Source organism: Zootoca vivipara, chromosome 15 (assembly GCF_965207765.1).
Source record: "Zootoca vivipara chromosome 15, rZooViv2.hap1.1, whole genome shotgun sequence".
In the NCBI taxonomy this organism is placed as follows: Eukaryota; Metazoa; Chordata; class Lepidosauria; order Squamata; family Lacertidae; genus Zootoca; species Zootoca vivipara.
Window position 1 is genome coordinate 9,081,199 of NC_142598.1, and position 16,921 is coordinate 9,098,119.

At 41.9% G+C, this 16,921-nt stretch overlaps 1 protein-coding gene across 1 annotated transcript; it reads left to right on the top strand.

Moving 5' to 3' along the window:
- Positions 1–6,917: 6,917 nt before the first annotated feature.
- Positions 6,918–16,664, top strand: LOC132591251 (small integral membrane protein 44). Its single transcript, XM_060268920.2, has 3 exons — positions 6,918–7,094; positions 12,697–13,006; positions 15,894–16,664. Exons 2-3 carry the CDS (start codon positions 12,757–12,759, stop codon positions 16,049–16,051), a joined length of 408 nt encoding a protein of 135 aa, XP_060124903.1. The 5' UTR covers positions 6,918–7,094; positions 12,697–12,756; the 3' UTR covers positions 16,052–16,664.
- Positions 16,665–16,921: the final 257 nt, after the last annotated feature.

The window sequence follows — 16,921 nt, forward strand, 5'->3', positions numbered from 1 at the left end:
AATTCGCTCATATTTTTTTTTTTCAAAATATAGTCCGGCCCCCCACAAGGTCTGAGGGACAGTGGACCGGCCCCCTGCTGAAAAGGTTTGCTGACCCATGCCTTACTTGGTTGCATTTTCTGGGTAGCCCGGCCATTCCTTTGAGATAGTAAATACTGTAGTTCCTGAATCTCTTACACATATTGATAGTTTGCTCAGCTTAACAGATAAGTTGCCAGACTATTGAAAAGGGAGATGTAAGCCCCTACAGTCGGAAGACAACTGGAAAGCTTTTCCCATTTCCTTCCTCCTTGCAGAGAAATATTTGAGGTCAATTTGGGAGAGTCAAAATGGCTTCAGGATTGCTCTCCATTACTACCGGTATTTCAAGAAATATGGTTTATATACTCATGTATGTGTGTTTGCCTTGTGCATTTATGAACATTTATTCTATATTTGTGACCTTATAATTCTTGTAACAATCTACATGCTATAATGTCAGAATTTTATTATTTATTCATTAAATTTATATACCCCGTCCACCTTCACCCAAAGATCACAGGGCGGTTTGCAGTATAAAAACACGTAACATAATAGCAAAGCAAAACAGTAACACCACACACAGAGAGATATTTAAACAGCCACAGATGGTTCAATTAGCCAAAGGCCTGGTTGAAGAGGAACATTTCTGCCCAGCGCCGAAAGATATGCAATGCAGGAGGGCCTTCCACAAACGGGTAGCTGCTGCGGAAAAGGCCCCATTTTTGTGCTACCATAACATAATAGCTGGGAGAGAACATCAGTCTATGGACCTCAAGGAATGCCCTGTTCAAATAAATGTGCAGGTGAAGCAGTTGTGGAAACCAAGGCAGGTCCAAGCCATTTTGTTGCTTGGGATGAAAGCAAAAAATGGTGTTCGTGCATGCACACAACCCAACTCAAAGTGCATAGCACTCAAGCAGGACAGGTTTCTTTTGACATGTGAGGCAAGAAATCACACAAACACCTTCCCAGGCAGTAAAAACATACAAAAATTAACTTATAATAACCAACTAACAGCTCACTGCTTTTTTTCCCCATGACACTCAAAATCAGCTACACAAGGAGACAACCTCACTCGATATAATGGTGGAACTGTCTCTGGGGAAAGCTTTAGTCCTATGGCGACTTTAGTCCTAAAAGAGAAAAAAAGGGGAAATAAATGTAAAGTGCTTGTCAATCACTTTGCTCTCATTGGCCATAATACTGGAGGATGGAAATTGGTTTTCTACTGACTGATCAATTAGGTAGGATATTGCTGGTGTATATTTCTTTATTTCTCTTTAGGTAAAGAGGAGAGGTGACTACTCTCTTCTGTTCTTTTATTTTTTTAATTAAAACTTGATATTCAGGGAAGCTGCATATCTTTGAGTCAGGCCCACCTCATCTGCCCATATAAATAAATTCCAAGTAGCCCCCACCCACCCCAACATACTTTGTGATTACAAATATAAACCGCATCTTACCTGAGAAATTCTCAAGACTTCAAGCTGCAATCAGTGCTTTTTTAGTTACAGTACTTTCTGGTATGGTATACTGTCACTTTCTTCTTATTTTCTGCTACCCATGACAGCCATTTTGCATCAGCAGCACCCAATATCATGAACAAGATAGGAATACTGGCACCTCATTTATTTATTTATTTATTTATTTATTTATTACCTTAAAAATCACTGGCTGCAATTAACAAAAGTATTATGGCTTAAACTTTCATAGAGTCAATCCTACTTCTGTCAGGTACATGAAGTTAAGTTTTAGTAGATTTAAAGCACACTCCCCAAGTCCTGATAACTGAAGTTTGTGAAGGGTGCTAGTGGGAATTGTAGGTCTGTAGGGGTAAACTACGGTTCCCAATATGTTTTTTTGGACGAAGAGCTTTAAATGTCCAGTATGCTGTGTATCCAGCCAAGTTGACAGACCTTTAAAGAATAAAAGCATAATGTGGGACTTGAATGGCGCTGAGCAGCAAAAGTTACAGTGAAAATTAGAACCTAAATGTATATTAAATAGGCACACTTCTAATCTTTTATAGAAGCAGATTAGTGATAATTGAGAACAACTGAGATGATTTAAAGACACCTACAGTGGGGCCAGGAACCACTACATTTGCAATAATAATGCATAGCATAGATAAGTTGGCATTGGTCAGCTAATTAACACATACAGTATTATAAACAATGGTTGTTTCTATTTAACCCAAAAGTGGTGGCATTGAACTTTTTCATGTACAGTATTGTAATTCAGCTATTTCATGTTGTATTCTTCCTTGTGTCCAGAATGGACACCTTAAGATAAGTTTATTAAAGAGTGTCCTGGAAGGCTGAAATGTTCTCCCACTGGTTTGTGGATATTGCAGTTTCTCCTGACAATGTCCACGTCTTGCTCAGTTCAAAATAAAATTAGTTAAACATTAATTGCCAGCCAGGGCAATATATACATATACATTTTATACATATATACATACATACATACAATCTGACAGTTATTTCATTAATTTGTTATTCTGCAAAGACCGATTTGTAGAGTAAGAACAAGATAAGAAAGCTGAGAGCTCTGAAAATCCAGAGGATGGAAAGAATACTTTTGTCTTTTAAAAGTTAACAAATCTAGACTGAGATTCCACAATCAGTGAGGATTTGTGAGTTGTCCTGGATTTGGGTGACAGCACATATGAGATTTGCCAGCTGGTGTATTTTTACTATCATAATCCATGTGCAGACAGCACCAAAATAGAGCCTTGCACCTTAAGAAAAGGGGCCACACCTCTCCCTTGCCTTGGCTAATAGGATTACTAAACTAAAATTATTACACTACAGAGCACTTAAGCAAAAGCCACCCCAATTTCTTCTTAAAGTGGAGCTATATTTTGAAAACGATCAGAAAAGAAACGCCAGATAGAGGAGGCAGCGCTACCAGGTAGGAGGATGAAGTATTTTTAGTTTAGGAACCCTGTTGAGATAAATATTGCTCAGTGTTTCATACAAGTATATTTCCATAAGTCCATGCCATTCATTTCAATATGTTATGGACTAGTTAATTAATAGCAACAAAAAAAACTACTTTCAGCTTTTATTTTAAAAATAAAAATGATTTTTTTAAAAAAAATTAATTTTAAAATCAAACTTTTGCAGAGTTAAAAGCTCAGAAAAGCAGTTTTAGGGTTACAGGAGAGTGGTTTTCAACTGGTGGGTCAGGACCCACTCCTGGGCCATGATCTAAGGTGGGTCACAACAACAGGAGTGACTGACAACTGTGGGTAGCCAACTTTTTAATGGCTACTGTTCTGTGACTTTAAAAAAGTTTATTGAACATTTGTATTATATTTCAATCATTATAAATAATAATAAACATTAAAAAACATTTAGTAAGACAGATACAATGACATATAAAGCAATTAGCAGGTGAGCATGCTTATTCCCATGCAATAAATGAATGCTCCTTCAGGCTAGGTGAGACTAGTTGAAGTGGAATTAGGCTGGTCAAGTTATTTTGGCGTCAGAGGCAGAAAATCCCACAAGCCACTCCCCCCAACCTTGGTATAGTAAACATACAACAGTTATTAAATAGCTAACAACAGGCTGCTTTCATGACACCCAGAGTCAGCTTCCTCACTCTGCTAACAGAAGGAGTAATTCCAGCAGATAAAGCTTTTCTTTCTCCACTCCACAAGGCCAGTTTTTGTTTTTCCAGAAATGGGGTATCTGTCATTTGTTCCCAGCAGGCCCTGGTGCAACTTGATACCTGCATAGCAGTTGTTGTTGTTGTTGTTGTTTAGTCATTTAGTCGTGTCCGACTCTTCGTGACCGCATGGACCATAGCACGCCAGGCACTCCTGTCTTGCACTGCCTCCCGCAGTTTGGTCAAACTCATATTCGTAGCTTCGAGAACACTGTCCAACCCTCTCATCCTCTGTCGTCCCCTTCTCCTAGTGCCCTCAATCTTTCCCAACATCAGGGTTTTTTCCAAGGATTCTTCTCTTCTCATGAGTATTGGAGCCTCAGCTTCACAATCTGTCCTTCCAGTGAGCGCATAGCAATTAAATAACCTAATAATGTGAATGTCTACTACACCCTCCCACATTCCATCTTTAAACTGTGACCAGATACAAACTCCATGGCTTCATCATCACCCAACAACCCTCTCTCTCTCTCTCTCTCTCCACCTCCTGCATTAAATCTGATTTCCATCTATCATGAAGACCAGTTCTAGAGAACGCAAAAGCTTGCACACTATATTGTAACATTTTGGTTGGGCTAATAACACTATTGTCCTAATATGGAATTTCTTTTCTTTTAGTACTTCTTTTGTATCTTACCTAGTGAGCAACGTAGCATTTGAGGGGAACTGCATCTGTGTGAACATACCTTCTTCCCTGCAGACCCTCTCAGATGTTTTAATTTGTTGTTTTTAAAATTTGGTTTTAATATTCAATTTAAAATTGTTGCTATGAGCCATGGGACCTCTGGGCGAAAGGCAGGTAATAAATTGAATATAAAATATAATAACCATAATACAATATTGTTATACACCACCCCAAATCTCTGAGCAGTTTGAGATTGCAAGGAGCTGCAGATGCCTTTACCAGAGTCTTTCCTTTTGGAGACCGTGGTGCCTTTATGTTATATGTTTTATTTACACATATATACAACCTGAGCCTGCCATGGAGGAGTTCAGAGCATCAACATTCCAAAAGGGATTTTTAACACATGCTGATTTCCTAGGATTGAAAAGTGCCTAATACACATTTTAAAAAAGCTTGCCTAGTTAAATTAGTTCTTTCACACAATTAACAGCATCTAGCATACAGCTCAAATACACACATGAGTATTGCACCTAGATTAATGGATCTGGCATCCAACTTAACACTCAGGGCTTAATTAAATCCTGACTCCAAAAATTAATGGTCTGGCCCCCACAATCACATAACATTTTTTTAACTGCTTCTTTTTCCATATGTGGTGTTCTTGCAATAAGGTTAAAGCTTACTGGGAAATGATATATAATGAATTGAAAAAAGATGTTTAAGATACCGTAACATTCGTAAAACAACAACAGCCCAGAAGCTTTTCTCTTGGAAATTATGGGATCAGAACTACCTAAACAGTATATAAATTTATTTATGTATGTGACCACAGCTGCAAGAATGTTATTTCCCCAAAATGGAAGGAAGAAGAGGTCCCGACGAGAGAAGAATGGTTAAAGAAACTGATGGAGTATGCAGAAATGGCAAAACTTACCGGAAGAATAAGAAATCAAGATAACAAACTTTTTAGAAAGGAATGGAAATGGTTTATTGCATTTACAAATAAACTGTAATCAGATCAAGACATTGGCAGGATTATTGTAAAAACCTGCAGTTTCAAAAATATAAATGAGATATATAGATGAGAATAGATGAATAAAAGAATAAGTTAAGATGATTTTAGAGTATGCAGGAAAGGACGAAAATAAATTCAAAGAACTGCAGAAAGAAGGGGAAGGGAGACCTCAGAAATGTTATAATTATGGTTGAATTATTGTTGTAATGTATATAAATGAAATACACACACACACACACACACGCACACGCACACACAGTAAGTAAGTAAGTAAAACTTTATTTATTTGCGTGGCCTACAGGCCAGTGCAACAAAGGATTCATATTACATATCCTAGTAAAAAAGAAAGAAAAAAGAAAAATGCTATATATAACAATAAAATGTGCTGTCTCGGGATTCAGCATAACACAATTAAAATAAAACAGATGAGATCTTAATTATATGTTCACACAAGAGGCGCTATTGTCCTTCAGCTGGCGGCCCTCAGTCTCATGGCCCTCTCAGTAAATCTGGCTACCTTCTCTGTTGTCTGCCAGAAAACTAAGGTTATGGTGTTCGCCAGGAGACACAGACCACATAGATGGGTAATGGACGGCCAGATAATAGACCAGGTTAAGACCTTCAAATACCTGGGAATTGTCTTTCAGTCAACAGGCTCATGGGTGGCACACCATAAATACGCCAGTGAAAAAGCATCCCAAAGCTCTAAGGTTTTGTCGCGATTCTTCTACACGAAGGGAGGCAGGTACATCCCAGCAGCTCTTGAGGTATTCCAAGCAAAACCTCTGGCGCAATTACTTCATGGGGCTCCAATATGGACGGGGAATCAGTGTAGTATTCTTGAAACAGTCCAGTCAAAATTTTTAAGACAGATTTTTGCTGTTCCATCATGCGCACCAAATGCGGCTTTATGCCTCGAAGCCAACCTTTTATCTGTCGAAACACGGACTTGGCAAAGAACACTTAAATACTGGCTCCGTCTAAATCTAAACCCACCTGGGCTATTGCCTCTAGTCACACGGGATGTACACAAAGGCGCATGGGCAAAGGCTGTGCACCAAAAACTCCTCTCATGTGGCCTGCACGCACAGCATTTACTTATAATGGGCCCATCCAAGGCAAAAAGCCTCATATACCAGCGCCTGAAGAACATTGAATAACAAAACAATATGGCCATTATTAAGAAATTTAGTGCATGGTATATACCGTATATATATATATATATATATATATATATATATATATATATATATATATATATGCGCTGTGGCCAGCTCCCTGCAATAATGTGCTCCCTTCAAAACAAATTCACTTCATGCGGATAGTTGTAACTCCTTTAAGCCACTACTGTACATTTAGGAGGTGTGTGTTCAGTTGACTATTCTTATCTTGTATCCTAGGCTCTTCTCTACTGGTCATTGACTGAAATAAATATACTACTGTGCTGCTATCACCAGCTGTGCATTCAAAAGCCCAAAATGAGATCCAATCAGACAGGAAACCATTCTGTGACATCACTTGAGTGGGCGGAGTCTTTCCCCTGGGCTTCCCTGGCAAGTGCTCTCTGCACTTTTCAAAGCAGCGGGCTGGGCAGTGACTGCAGCTGCTAATCTATTTGTTGTGCTTCTTGATCGGAGTCCTGAAACCAGAGGAGCTCAGAACTGCCTTCTTCTCAGCTGCTGCCTGCCAAACTTGCAAAGAAGCAGATGCGCCATCAAAGCAGGGGACGAGAACATAAAATCCAACATCACCACCCAGGTAAAAGATGGGGAGGGGTATGTGGAAACTAGAAGGAAGCTTTTAATAACTGTGCAGGAAAATGATGTTAGTTTCTGTCATTCTTCACTTAATAAGCAGCAGTACCCACCAGAATTCCCTTTGCAGCACCAGTGGAAAGTGTTAAAGGTTGGAAAGTGTTAAATTGATACAAGACCCCTGGGTTTAATGCTGGCTTTATAGGGAGGCCAGAGAGTCATATAACAGGAGCTGATGCCAAATCGTCCCTTCTGATGTACTTTGCCTTCTGTCTCTGTGTCTAGCTATAAACTGATGCACCCCAGAGCCACTCATAACTGGCACTAACAATTTAATGATAGTGGTTTTTGTGTGTGCATCCCCCCCCCTTTCAAGCCATAACTGCAGAGGCAGGCTAGTGGGAAAACAACCAAACAAAAGAGCAGTTATTTTAAGCCTTGTAAATCTTAATAACTTCTTGGAAGGCTTAGGAGCAAGTAACAGGATTCCACAAAGCCTTTGCTCAGTAACCCTCATTGGAATTAGCTAGGAAGGCGAGGAGGCAACTTTTCCCACAAATGACTTTATTGCTTTTAAATTTTGAATTATTTTCTCAATTGTGTCTTTCTACCTTTCTTTCCCCCCCTTATAAATTAAGTGCTGCTCAGTACCAACAACTGTTATACCCGATTGGAGGAGGCAGCATCATTTCCTATTGATTAATCTGGTTGGGTAGCCATGGTAGTCTCTTGTATGTAGGAAGAAATAAGATTCCTGTGGCAAAGTGCATTTAACAAAAAAGACTTATGATGCATTGTATTTATTACCGTAGTTTTAATATGCCACTTCTACGTCAGGCTGAAAAAACCTGAATGAAATTCTTACTATGCAGTGGTGTCCAAACTTTTTTCAAAGAGGACCAGATTTGATGAAGTGAAGGGCCGTGAAGGCTGGCCAAAGGGAAAACTGAAGTTGTTGACCTTTTTTTAGGGTTGAAGTTGTAGAGCTTTTTTTAGGATTTAAGTTGTTGAGGTTTTTTAGGCTTTTAACCCAGGAAATAAACTGCCACAGGGGCTGGATTAAACCGACCAGTAGGCTGGATTAGGTCCCCAAAACGGACTTTAGGCATGCCTGGATTAGGGGCAAACCACTCTCTTTTCCTGCCTTGCTTTTCCAATATTCAAAATAGAAACAATATTCCTTTCTAAGGGACAGGGTGCTCTTTTACACAATCTTTCATTTCAGCAAGTTGTTGGACAAAATCATGAAGTTTCTGTCAAGTGAGAACCTTTCTGACTTTTAAAATACAGTGCAACTGTCTAGTTCCCATTTGCCATGCTAGTGCGATGAACTAAGGCTCTGGTATCCTTAATAGCTGCGTAGCTAAAATGCATTTTTGGACTCATTACAAGGCTTTGAAAAGCTGCACTTTCCTGGATCCTAGGTGGTAGCAATGGCCCTAGTTGGGTGAAGAGTCCTAACTGGTGTTTTTTTTTTTTAAAAAAAAACTTTGGAAGGCAATGGGAAGGTCACTCATTGATACTGATGTATTAATGTGCTATGCTGTCTTGCATGTCCGCATTCCTATTGATGCACACTTCTAACAATATAGACATGGGACCTCCTTCCTTGTGGTGAGCTCCCACACCTCTGCCAGATTTCTGGGAAAGTTCCTGGCCTATGGCTTGGGTACACAGTTATAAAATTTATAAAAGCTTTATTATTATTATTACCACACGGGTGGCGCTGTGTGTTAAACCACAGAGCATAGGGCTTGCCGATCAGAAGGTCGGCGTTTCGAATCCCCGCGATGGGGTAAGCTCCCGTTGCTCGGTCCCAGCTCATGCCAACCTAGCAGTTCTAAAGCACGTCAAAGTGCAAGTAGATAAATAGGTACCTACAGCGGGAAGGTAAACAGTGTTTCCGTGTGCTGCTCTGGTTCGCCAGAAGCGGCTTTGTCATGCTGGCCACATGACCTGGAAGCTGTACGCCGGCTCCCTTGGCCAATAACGCGAGCTGAACGCCGCAACCCCAGAGTTGGTCACAACTGGACCTAATGGTCAGGGGTCCCTATCCCTTTCCCTTTACCATGTTTATTAGTTGCCCAACAGCCAAGAACCTGTCATATAATAAAAACAATAAAACTCAATATACAATTCTAAAAAGAAGCATTAAAAAGGTAAATATACCACACAGCTAAAACTATATCCGTTTTAGAACTGCATTCTGAAACATTCCAAGTGTTAAAGGAAAAGATTTAAAAGGCCATCATAGCTCGGACATCGATTCGCTACTGTTTGACTTTTGTTCTGCCCAGTCAAATATTGCTGCTTTCTTTGAATTGGCAAGAAGTGCTTCTACAGGAGTCTTAACTATTAAGATTATTGAACTGTATTGTATGGCTACAATGAAATCTGAAGGTGTAATTTTTACAGCAATCCTGCTATGCTGACTAACTTGCAGCATTAGCAAACATCAATAACCCAGAACGAGCACAGAGATAGAGCAGACTTCCAGTTTGCTGTTGCACACATGGCTTTGTCTTAGGACTCCTATTACTGAGACATTATAAATCAAACTGAATTGTCACTATCTGTACTTTTTGCTTTAAATTTATTTCTGACCTCACTAGTTAACAACTCTGCACCTCTTTACTATGCACCATATCTGCATCTGACAACTGTCTAGTCTAGGAATGCTTTATGCCTTAATGAAATGTAACTCTGCAAGGTGCCATAAGATCCTTTGCTGATTATTCAGGAAGGTTTTGTGGAAAGAACTAGTACCCCATTCTGACTTCATATTGCCACATCTTTACAATTAATTTTGCTCCCTCCAGCTACAAACTTTATAATCAGGGGTCAGCAAACTTTTTCAGCAGGGGGCCGGTCCACTGTCCCTCAGACCATGTGGTGGGCCGGACTATATTTTGAAAAAAATAATAATGAACGAATTCCTATGCCCCACAAATAACCCAGAGATGCATTTTAAATAAAAGGACACATTCTACTCATGTAAAAACACCAGGCAGGCCCACAAATAACCCAGAGATGCATTTTAAATATAATGACATATTCTCATGTAAAAACATGCTGATTCCCGGACCGTCCGCGGGCCGGATTTAGAAGGCGATCGGGCCGCACCCGGCCCCCGGGCCTTAGTTTGGGAACTCCTGTTTAAAATTGTAGAAGTGGATGCCAGTACCAATCATTGACAAAGCTGCTAGTGCCCATCTCCCAGTCATCCTCCCACAGAGGACATTTTGCTAGTTGGTGAATATACATAGTAGGAGGTCAGTAAAGGAGCACACCGGGATAGATTTATTATGAAACAGGAGGTTGAAAACACATGGGCTGAAACTCCAGCCCATTCATACTACGCAAAATGCTGACAACCTATTTAAGGTCAGAGCTTTTGCCTTTGTACTAAGGGTGTTAACAGAGCAGCAAAAAGTACAGCATGCAAAACCTCATTAAAATCTCTTCTTTGCAGCAATATGAAAATAGTAGCCTACTTAATGGATCTGTTTGCAAATATTATGCTAATTTACACGGATCCGTTTGCAAAGATTATGCTTTGAAGTCCTGCAATACATGCTTAGTAGCATTTTTTGCACCTTACTTAAATGGGTGTGACTCTGGTGGGAGTGTTATTTAGAAAGGCACAAGAGGAACTCTCCTGACTGTATTTGGGATAAAGAAGGAATTATTTGCAACAGGTTTGCCTTCCCTTTTGGCTTTTGAGCATGTGTGGTAAGATGCAATTGCCCATTTGTTTAATTTTCCTGCCACCCTGCTTGAGGAACACTCCCATCCTGTGATTTAAAGGCTGGGAGAAGCTTGTGGGATTGCCACAAAAGAGACAAATTTATGGGGGATAAAATGGCCTATGAACCCCCTTCTTAAAGTAGAACTGGGATCTGCCTGGAGCATCCTCCTTGACAGTACTAAGACTCCACCTCTGCTTGAAGTCGGGAACCAGTGGCCTTTCAGATGTTATCCAGTGGCCTTTCAGGGGCTCTATCTCCCATCAGTCCCAGAAACCATGGCCAGTGCTGAGGCATGGCAGTTGTATTCCAGCAACATACTGATGGCAGCAGGGTGATGTAACCTGGCAATGGCCAACCTGTCACCACTAGAAGATCAAGTCAATTGCTTTCTGTAGGTTATGGGGAAGTTTGTCAGGTAGTTTTTCTTGGTAGTGCAGCACTTGTAGCATCATAACCTGAAATTGCTAAACAAAACAAAAATATCCTTATTTGCCAAGTTAAAATAGGGAATTCTAATGCTGAAAGCTGGTAAATGCTGATGTAACCCATTTGTAGGGCTCCTAGTAAATTTTCAATTTCTGTTGAATATTTATTTATATGATAATATTTGAGTGCTTGGCATAAAAAAGGATTTTGGAATTTTGAGGGGGGAAATGACCTGTCTCTGTTCTAATGGTTAGGGAGGGAAATAGGATTAGTTATTTGGAGCAGAAGACTCAAGGAACTGCCTGGATAACTTGTTATGTTATCCATATAGGTGTGGACATGTATAGGTGTTGGTTTTACTGTATTATTTACTTGGTGCTATACAAAGCTTTGTGATTTTCAAATGAGAAGCGGTATAGAATATTTAAAATAAAAGGTAGAAAAGGATGGGGGAAAGCAGCATTCTAAATAAATGGATGAAGATAGACGGGAATGAAACTACAAGTTCTGTCAAGATTTGACAGGATCTGGCATACTGGACTTTTATGCAAACAACCTCTTACCATACCTAGAGCTTAGTCCTCACTGAGGTGGTAAACCTGTGTCCAGACAGTACTACTTCACACTGTTTTTGAAAAGATTCCATATGCACAAACATTGGAGAACCATCATTGGTTTTTAACTCTCCCCAACCCCAGTGCCATTTCCCCAATCTAAATTGTCACTTCCAAAGCTGTTACTGTGCCCAAAATAGCAAAAACTCTTAAAGCAGCAGCTGCTAGGAAACATTACTCTCTTTTTTAAGTCCAGTGTTCCTGCAGTAGGATGCTAAGAAACCTGTTGGCTGGTGTCAAACAAACAGTGAGCCAAACAAACTGATTTCTGAGCCTAGGGCTTGCTGATCAGAAGGTCGGCGGCTCGAATCCCTGTGACGGGGTGAGCTCCTGTTGCTTGGTCCCAGCTCCTGCCAACCTAGCAGTTTGAAAGCACATCAAAATGCAAGTAGATAAATAGGAACCGCTATAGCGGGAAGGTAAACAGTGTTTCCATGTGCTGCTCTGGTTTGCCAGAAGTGGCTTTGTCATGCTGGCCACGTGACCTGGAAGCTGTACGCCGGCTCCCTCGGCCAATAATGCGAGATGAGCGTGCAACCCCAGAGTCGGTCACGACTGGACCTAATGGTCAGGGGTCCCTTTACCTTTACCCTTTGGGAATACCACAGGGGGTGCTGATCAATGGTTTCCTTGCTGCTGCTGCCACCCGTCCTCCATACCCCCAACAAAAAACCCTGCATGGTAAGGCAACCCCCTCTTCTTCAATACCACTGCAAATCTGGCTGTAAGAGCAAGTATAAGTCATTTGCAAATGGCATCAGGACAGGGCTCATGATGGGCCCCTAACTAACCAAAGTATCTTCCTCTTGTGTTTCAGACTCTCCCTGTCCCTGCAGGCACTTATCCACCAGGCAACAAGGCTCCACAATATCAGAACATGGCTCTCCCCTCTCAAATGTGGCCCATGAACATGAGCACCTCAAATCGCACCGAGACCTTGGCACTACTTTCTCAACCCTCTTCCTCCAATGAGAGCCCTCTTTACAGTGAATACCAGCCAGCTGCCTATGACCTTATTCCATTGCCCAAAGCTGTGGTCTACATGATCATGGCTGTGATGGTGGTGGTGAGTGTGGCCTATGCCATTGTCGGTCACCTGATCAAAGACCTGGCACATGATCTGGCAGGTGAGTGTGGCAGGTGACAGCAGCAGTGATGTACAATAAACTATGCCCTTTGTAGCATTCAGTGCTTAAAAAAAACCCCCACAACAATTTGCACCAAGAAAAGCTGAATTCTGTGACCTGCATAATTATGCAGACTTCTCAAGCTTTGCCCAATTTTTTTCTGGTTTACTAGCCATGAGAATGGACACTGAGAAATACAGGACACAAACCACACTCTGTGTTGGCATCCATCTGTCTCAAGAGACAATGGAGTGCACCTCCGGATGTGCAGTCAAACCTTTGTGTTAGCAGCGCTCTAGTGACCTCCCTGGGACACAAGCCTGGGTAGTGTGTATGGAGGTCCTGGACTGCCCAGACAACAAGACCCTCTTTTCAGCATCACTGATGTGGTCCAATAGAAAGCAGAGCAAGATGTCTGGCACCAACTTGGCTGCAGGAATTGCTGGAAGAAAGCATACAAGGTGCCATCCAGCTGTCTTAGGGACTCCACTCTGGATTTGTGTAAGGTTTACGCCTTAGTCTTTTCTTCTCCTGAAGAAGGCAGTAGTAGTTTAGGGTTAGATGGGCTGCCTTCTCAGGATTATGATCCCAATTACTAAGGTTTATTTCTGTAAATCTTATTCACACATTTTGGTTTTTTCCAAGCAGACACTGTTGAGATGCTTTCTAGCTACCAGGGCTAGAAACATTTTTGAATGGAAATTGTGAAGAAACTAACTTTGAGCTCTGTACCATACTCTGTGTTTTGCCTATGCTCCTGTAGTGTGCAATATACACACAGCCCAGCCTTTTATGACTGTTAGAAAAACAAAAAACTCATTACCTACCTATTTCAGTGTGATTAATGTGCTTGATTCCAAGACGTGAGAATGTTTTGCACAGGGAAATGCTACACAACCTGGTTGTAGTCCTGAGGTCTGAAGGTTAGTGATTAGAGTTACGATCATCCTATTAAAATGTTTTCTGGTGGGACCAGCTTCGTAACACAATTCCCATCTCTATAGGGCTCTTTAGTTGGGATAGGAGAGAGGGGGAGCTGCAATGACAGATGTTTAACACTAGGAATGTATGGATACTGTGACCACCTCCCCTACAGCCCTTCTACTTGCAGAAAGTAGGGATGCGGGTGGCGCTGTGGTCTACTCTAAACCACTGAGCCTCTTGGGCTTGCCAATTGGAAGGTTGGCAGTTCAAATCTCCACAATGGGGTGAGCTCCCGTTGCTCTGTCCCAGCTCCTGTCAACCTAGCAGTTTGAAAGCATGCCAGTGCAAGTAGATAAATAAGTACTGCTGTGGTGGGAAGGTAAACAACATTTTCATGCACTCTGGCTTCAGTCACGGTGTTCCATTGTGCCAGAAGCGGTTTAGTCATGCAGGCCACATAATAATAATAATAATAAATTTTTATTTATACCCCGCCCTCCCCAGTCAAAAACCGGGCTCAGGGCGGCTCACACCAACAAAACCACAATAGAACATAAAAACAATTAATTAAATTACAGATTAAAATACAGTATTAAAATTTAAAATGCAGCCTCATTTCAAGTAGTCCATAAATCCAGGCCATGAGGGAGGAAAACACAGGGGTCAGGCTAAGTCCAACCCAAAGGCCAGGCGGAACAGCTCTGTCTTGCAGGCCCTGCGGAAAGATGACAAATCCCGCAGGGCACTGGTCTCCTGGGAAAGAGCGTTCCACCAAGTTGGGGGCAATACTGAAAAGGCCCTGGTTCTAGTAGAGGCCAATCTAGCCACCTTATGGCTCGGGATCTCCAGAGTATTGTTGTTTGTGGACCTTAAGGTCCTCCATCTTATACATGACCCAGAAAGCTGTCTGTGGACGAACGCTGGTGAGATGAGCGCTGCAACCCCATAGTCACCTTTGACTGGACTTAACTGTCCAGGGATCCTTTACTTGCAGAAAATATATGGGGTTGGAAAGTGCTTCCATTACTAGATATGTGCTACAAAGCATAGCGTAATATGGCTATATACCACCACAGCATAAATCTGACCTACACCTTAAAAGAAAGAAAAAAAACCACTTGGGCATAGTAACACCACTATCCCCAGACATGGCACAGACTTTAAGTACTATTTTGCATTATCTTGTTCTATAATTGAACACTTATTTAAAGCCAACACTGCAGGGTACCATCGATGTGAGCTGAGTTAGCTTGTCTCCATTCACTTGCCATTACCAACTCTAAACTGCTTGCCCTTATATTTGTATTGTATCAAAGCACATCCGTTATATTGTGTGGCAGTCCATCACGCTTATTGCTAGAGGCCATGTGCTCAAGTTGATTAATAGAGTTGGGGGGGGGGAGGAGAGATGTTCTCCCCACACCCTGCTGCTCCATGGAGAATGCAGAACCCCATCTTATACAGAGTCAGATGAAAACAGGGCAGTACCTATCCATAGCAGGCACCTGTTTTGTTAGAATCTGCATTCCATTTATAATAAATCAGCAGGTAAGGTTTGACCAAACAGGGGGAGGCAGTGGAAGACAGGAGTGCCTGGCGTGCTCTGGTCCATGGGGTCACGAAGAGTCGGACACGACTAAACGACTAAACAACAACAAAGGTTGCAATGCAGAACACTAGTCCAGCCATTTTCTTAGTGGTGCTCAAGATTCCTCCACTGCAACGCTAAGGAAGGGAAAACACAGGATGGCAGCTTTGGAGACATTTGCCTTTAGGGGAATAGGATGATTCAATAGGCACAAAGACTCAGGCTCACTCCCTGGCACCTTTTAAAAATGGATCTTGGATAGCAAATCAGGGAAATACAACTTGGCTGACGGTACAGCGCTGAAACACATCCCCCTCCCTGATAAAGTGACTGTAGATGGCAGTTTCATGTGCCCCCTTTAATTTCTCCCTCTAGATTGCTTGCTGGGGCCACAGCCTGAGGAGCCCGAGGATGAGGAGCCCGAGCCCCCACCTCTTACAGGTTTCCAGCCCTCCCTCTTGGCCAAGGCCCGCACTTGCAGCTGCTCAACACACCACCAGGAGGAGGCTCATATAACATTAGAGGTGACATAATGACCGTGGAAGAGCAGGCAGCACAGCCTTGCGGAAAAGGAGAGCGGAGTTCTTGGCTTCCTGACTCGAATGGGAGAAAACGGGCATGGCAGACCAGCAAAAAGAGCCCAAGGAAGGAGGCAGACCACGTAAAGAAGCACCGGCCTGTTCTGAAGCAGTCGTCCCGCCTTCTCATGGCAACACTGTCTTGCTCCTCAACTTCTGGGACTCTGCTTCTCTGGCGCCATGGATTCAACTTCCATGATTATTATTATTATTATTATTTTTTAGTTTTATAGCCAGTGGCCTCTCCTCCTTTTTCTTCCTAAGAAGACTGAACTGGAGAATCATTGGAAACTCGCCCAACCAGCTTCATGAACCAGACTACTGCTCTGGGCCTAAGAGGCTTTTGTCTAGACTGCGAGAGGAAGGGCTGGGCTCTAAAATGGTACCTGCAGGCAGAACCTAGGAAACAAGGATCTGGAACCACTTGGTTGTTGAACACTGCTTCAGCCTTGTGATATTTTACTCCATGGGGTGGAACATCCAGAGTCTGGGGAGGGCAAAGGCTACTCACACAGCTCTGGCATTTCAAAAAAGGGGCTTTTTTGTACAATAAAGTAATTAAACCTGTACTCCTTGTGGGCTCTTGTCTCCAATTGCTGAATGCTGCCATTATGACAAGTAGTTAATATGACAGAGGTAGTGACTATCCTTCCTCATTTGGCACTCGGCCTAGTCATGGTCTCAGCTCCTTTTTTTTTTTTTTTTTTAAAGCATTTTTATTAAGGATTTTCTTGGTTTACAGAGATGAGAGCAATGTCTCTCTTAAGATTGTTACAATCTCAGTTTTGTTTGTTGAGACATTGGTGAGGGGAGGGGAAGGATAGT

Bases quoted from the DNA above. Each gene is read 5' to 3' on its own strand.
- LOC132591251 (XM_060268920.2), top strand. From the start codon at position 12,757: ATGGCTCTCCCCTCTCAAATGTGGCCCATGAACATGAGCACCTCAAAT. The intron at 13,007-15,893 runs GTGAGTGTGGCA...TTCTCCCTCTAG, and splicing joins CCTGGCACATGATCTGGCAG to ATTGCTTGCTGGGGCCACAG.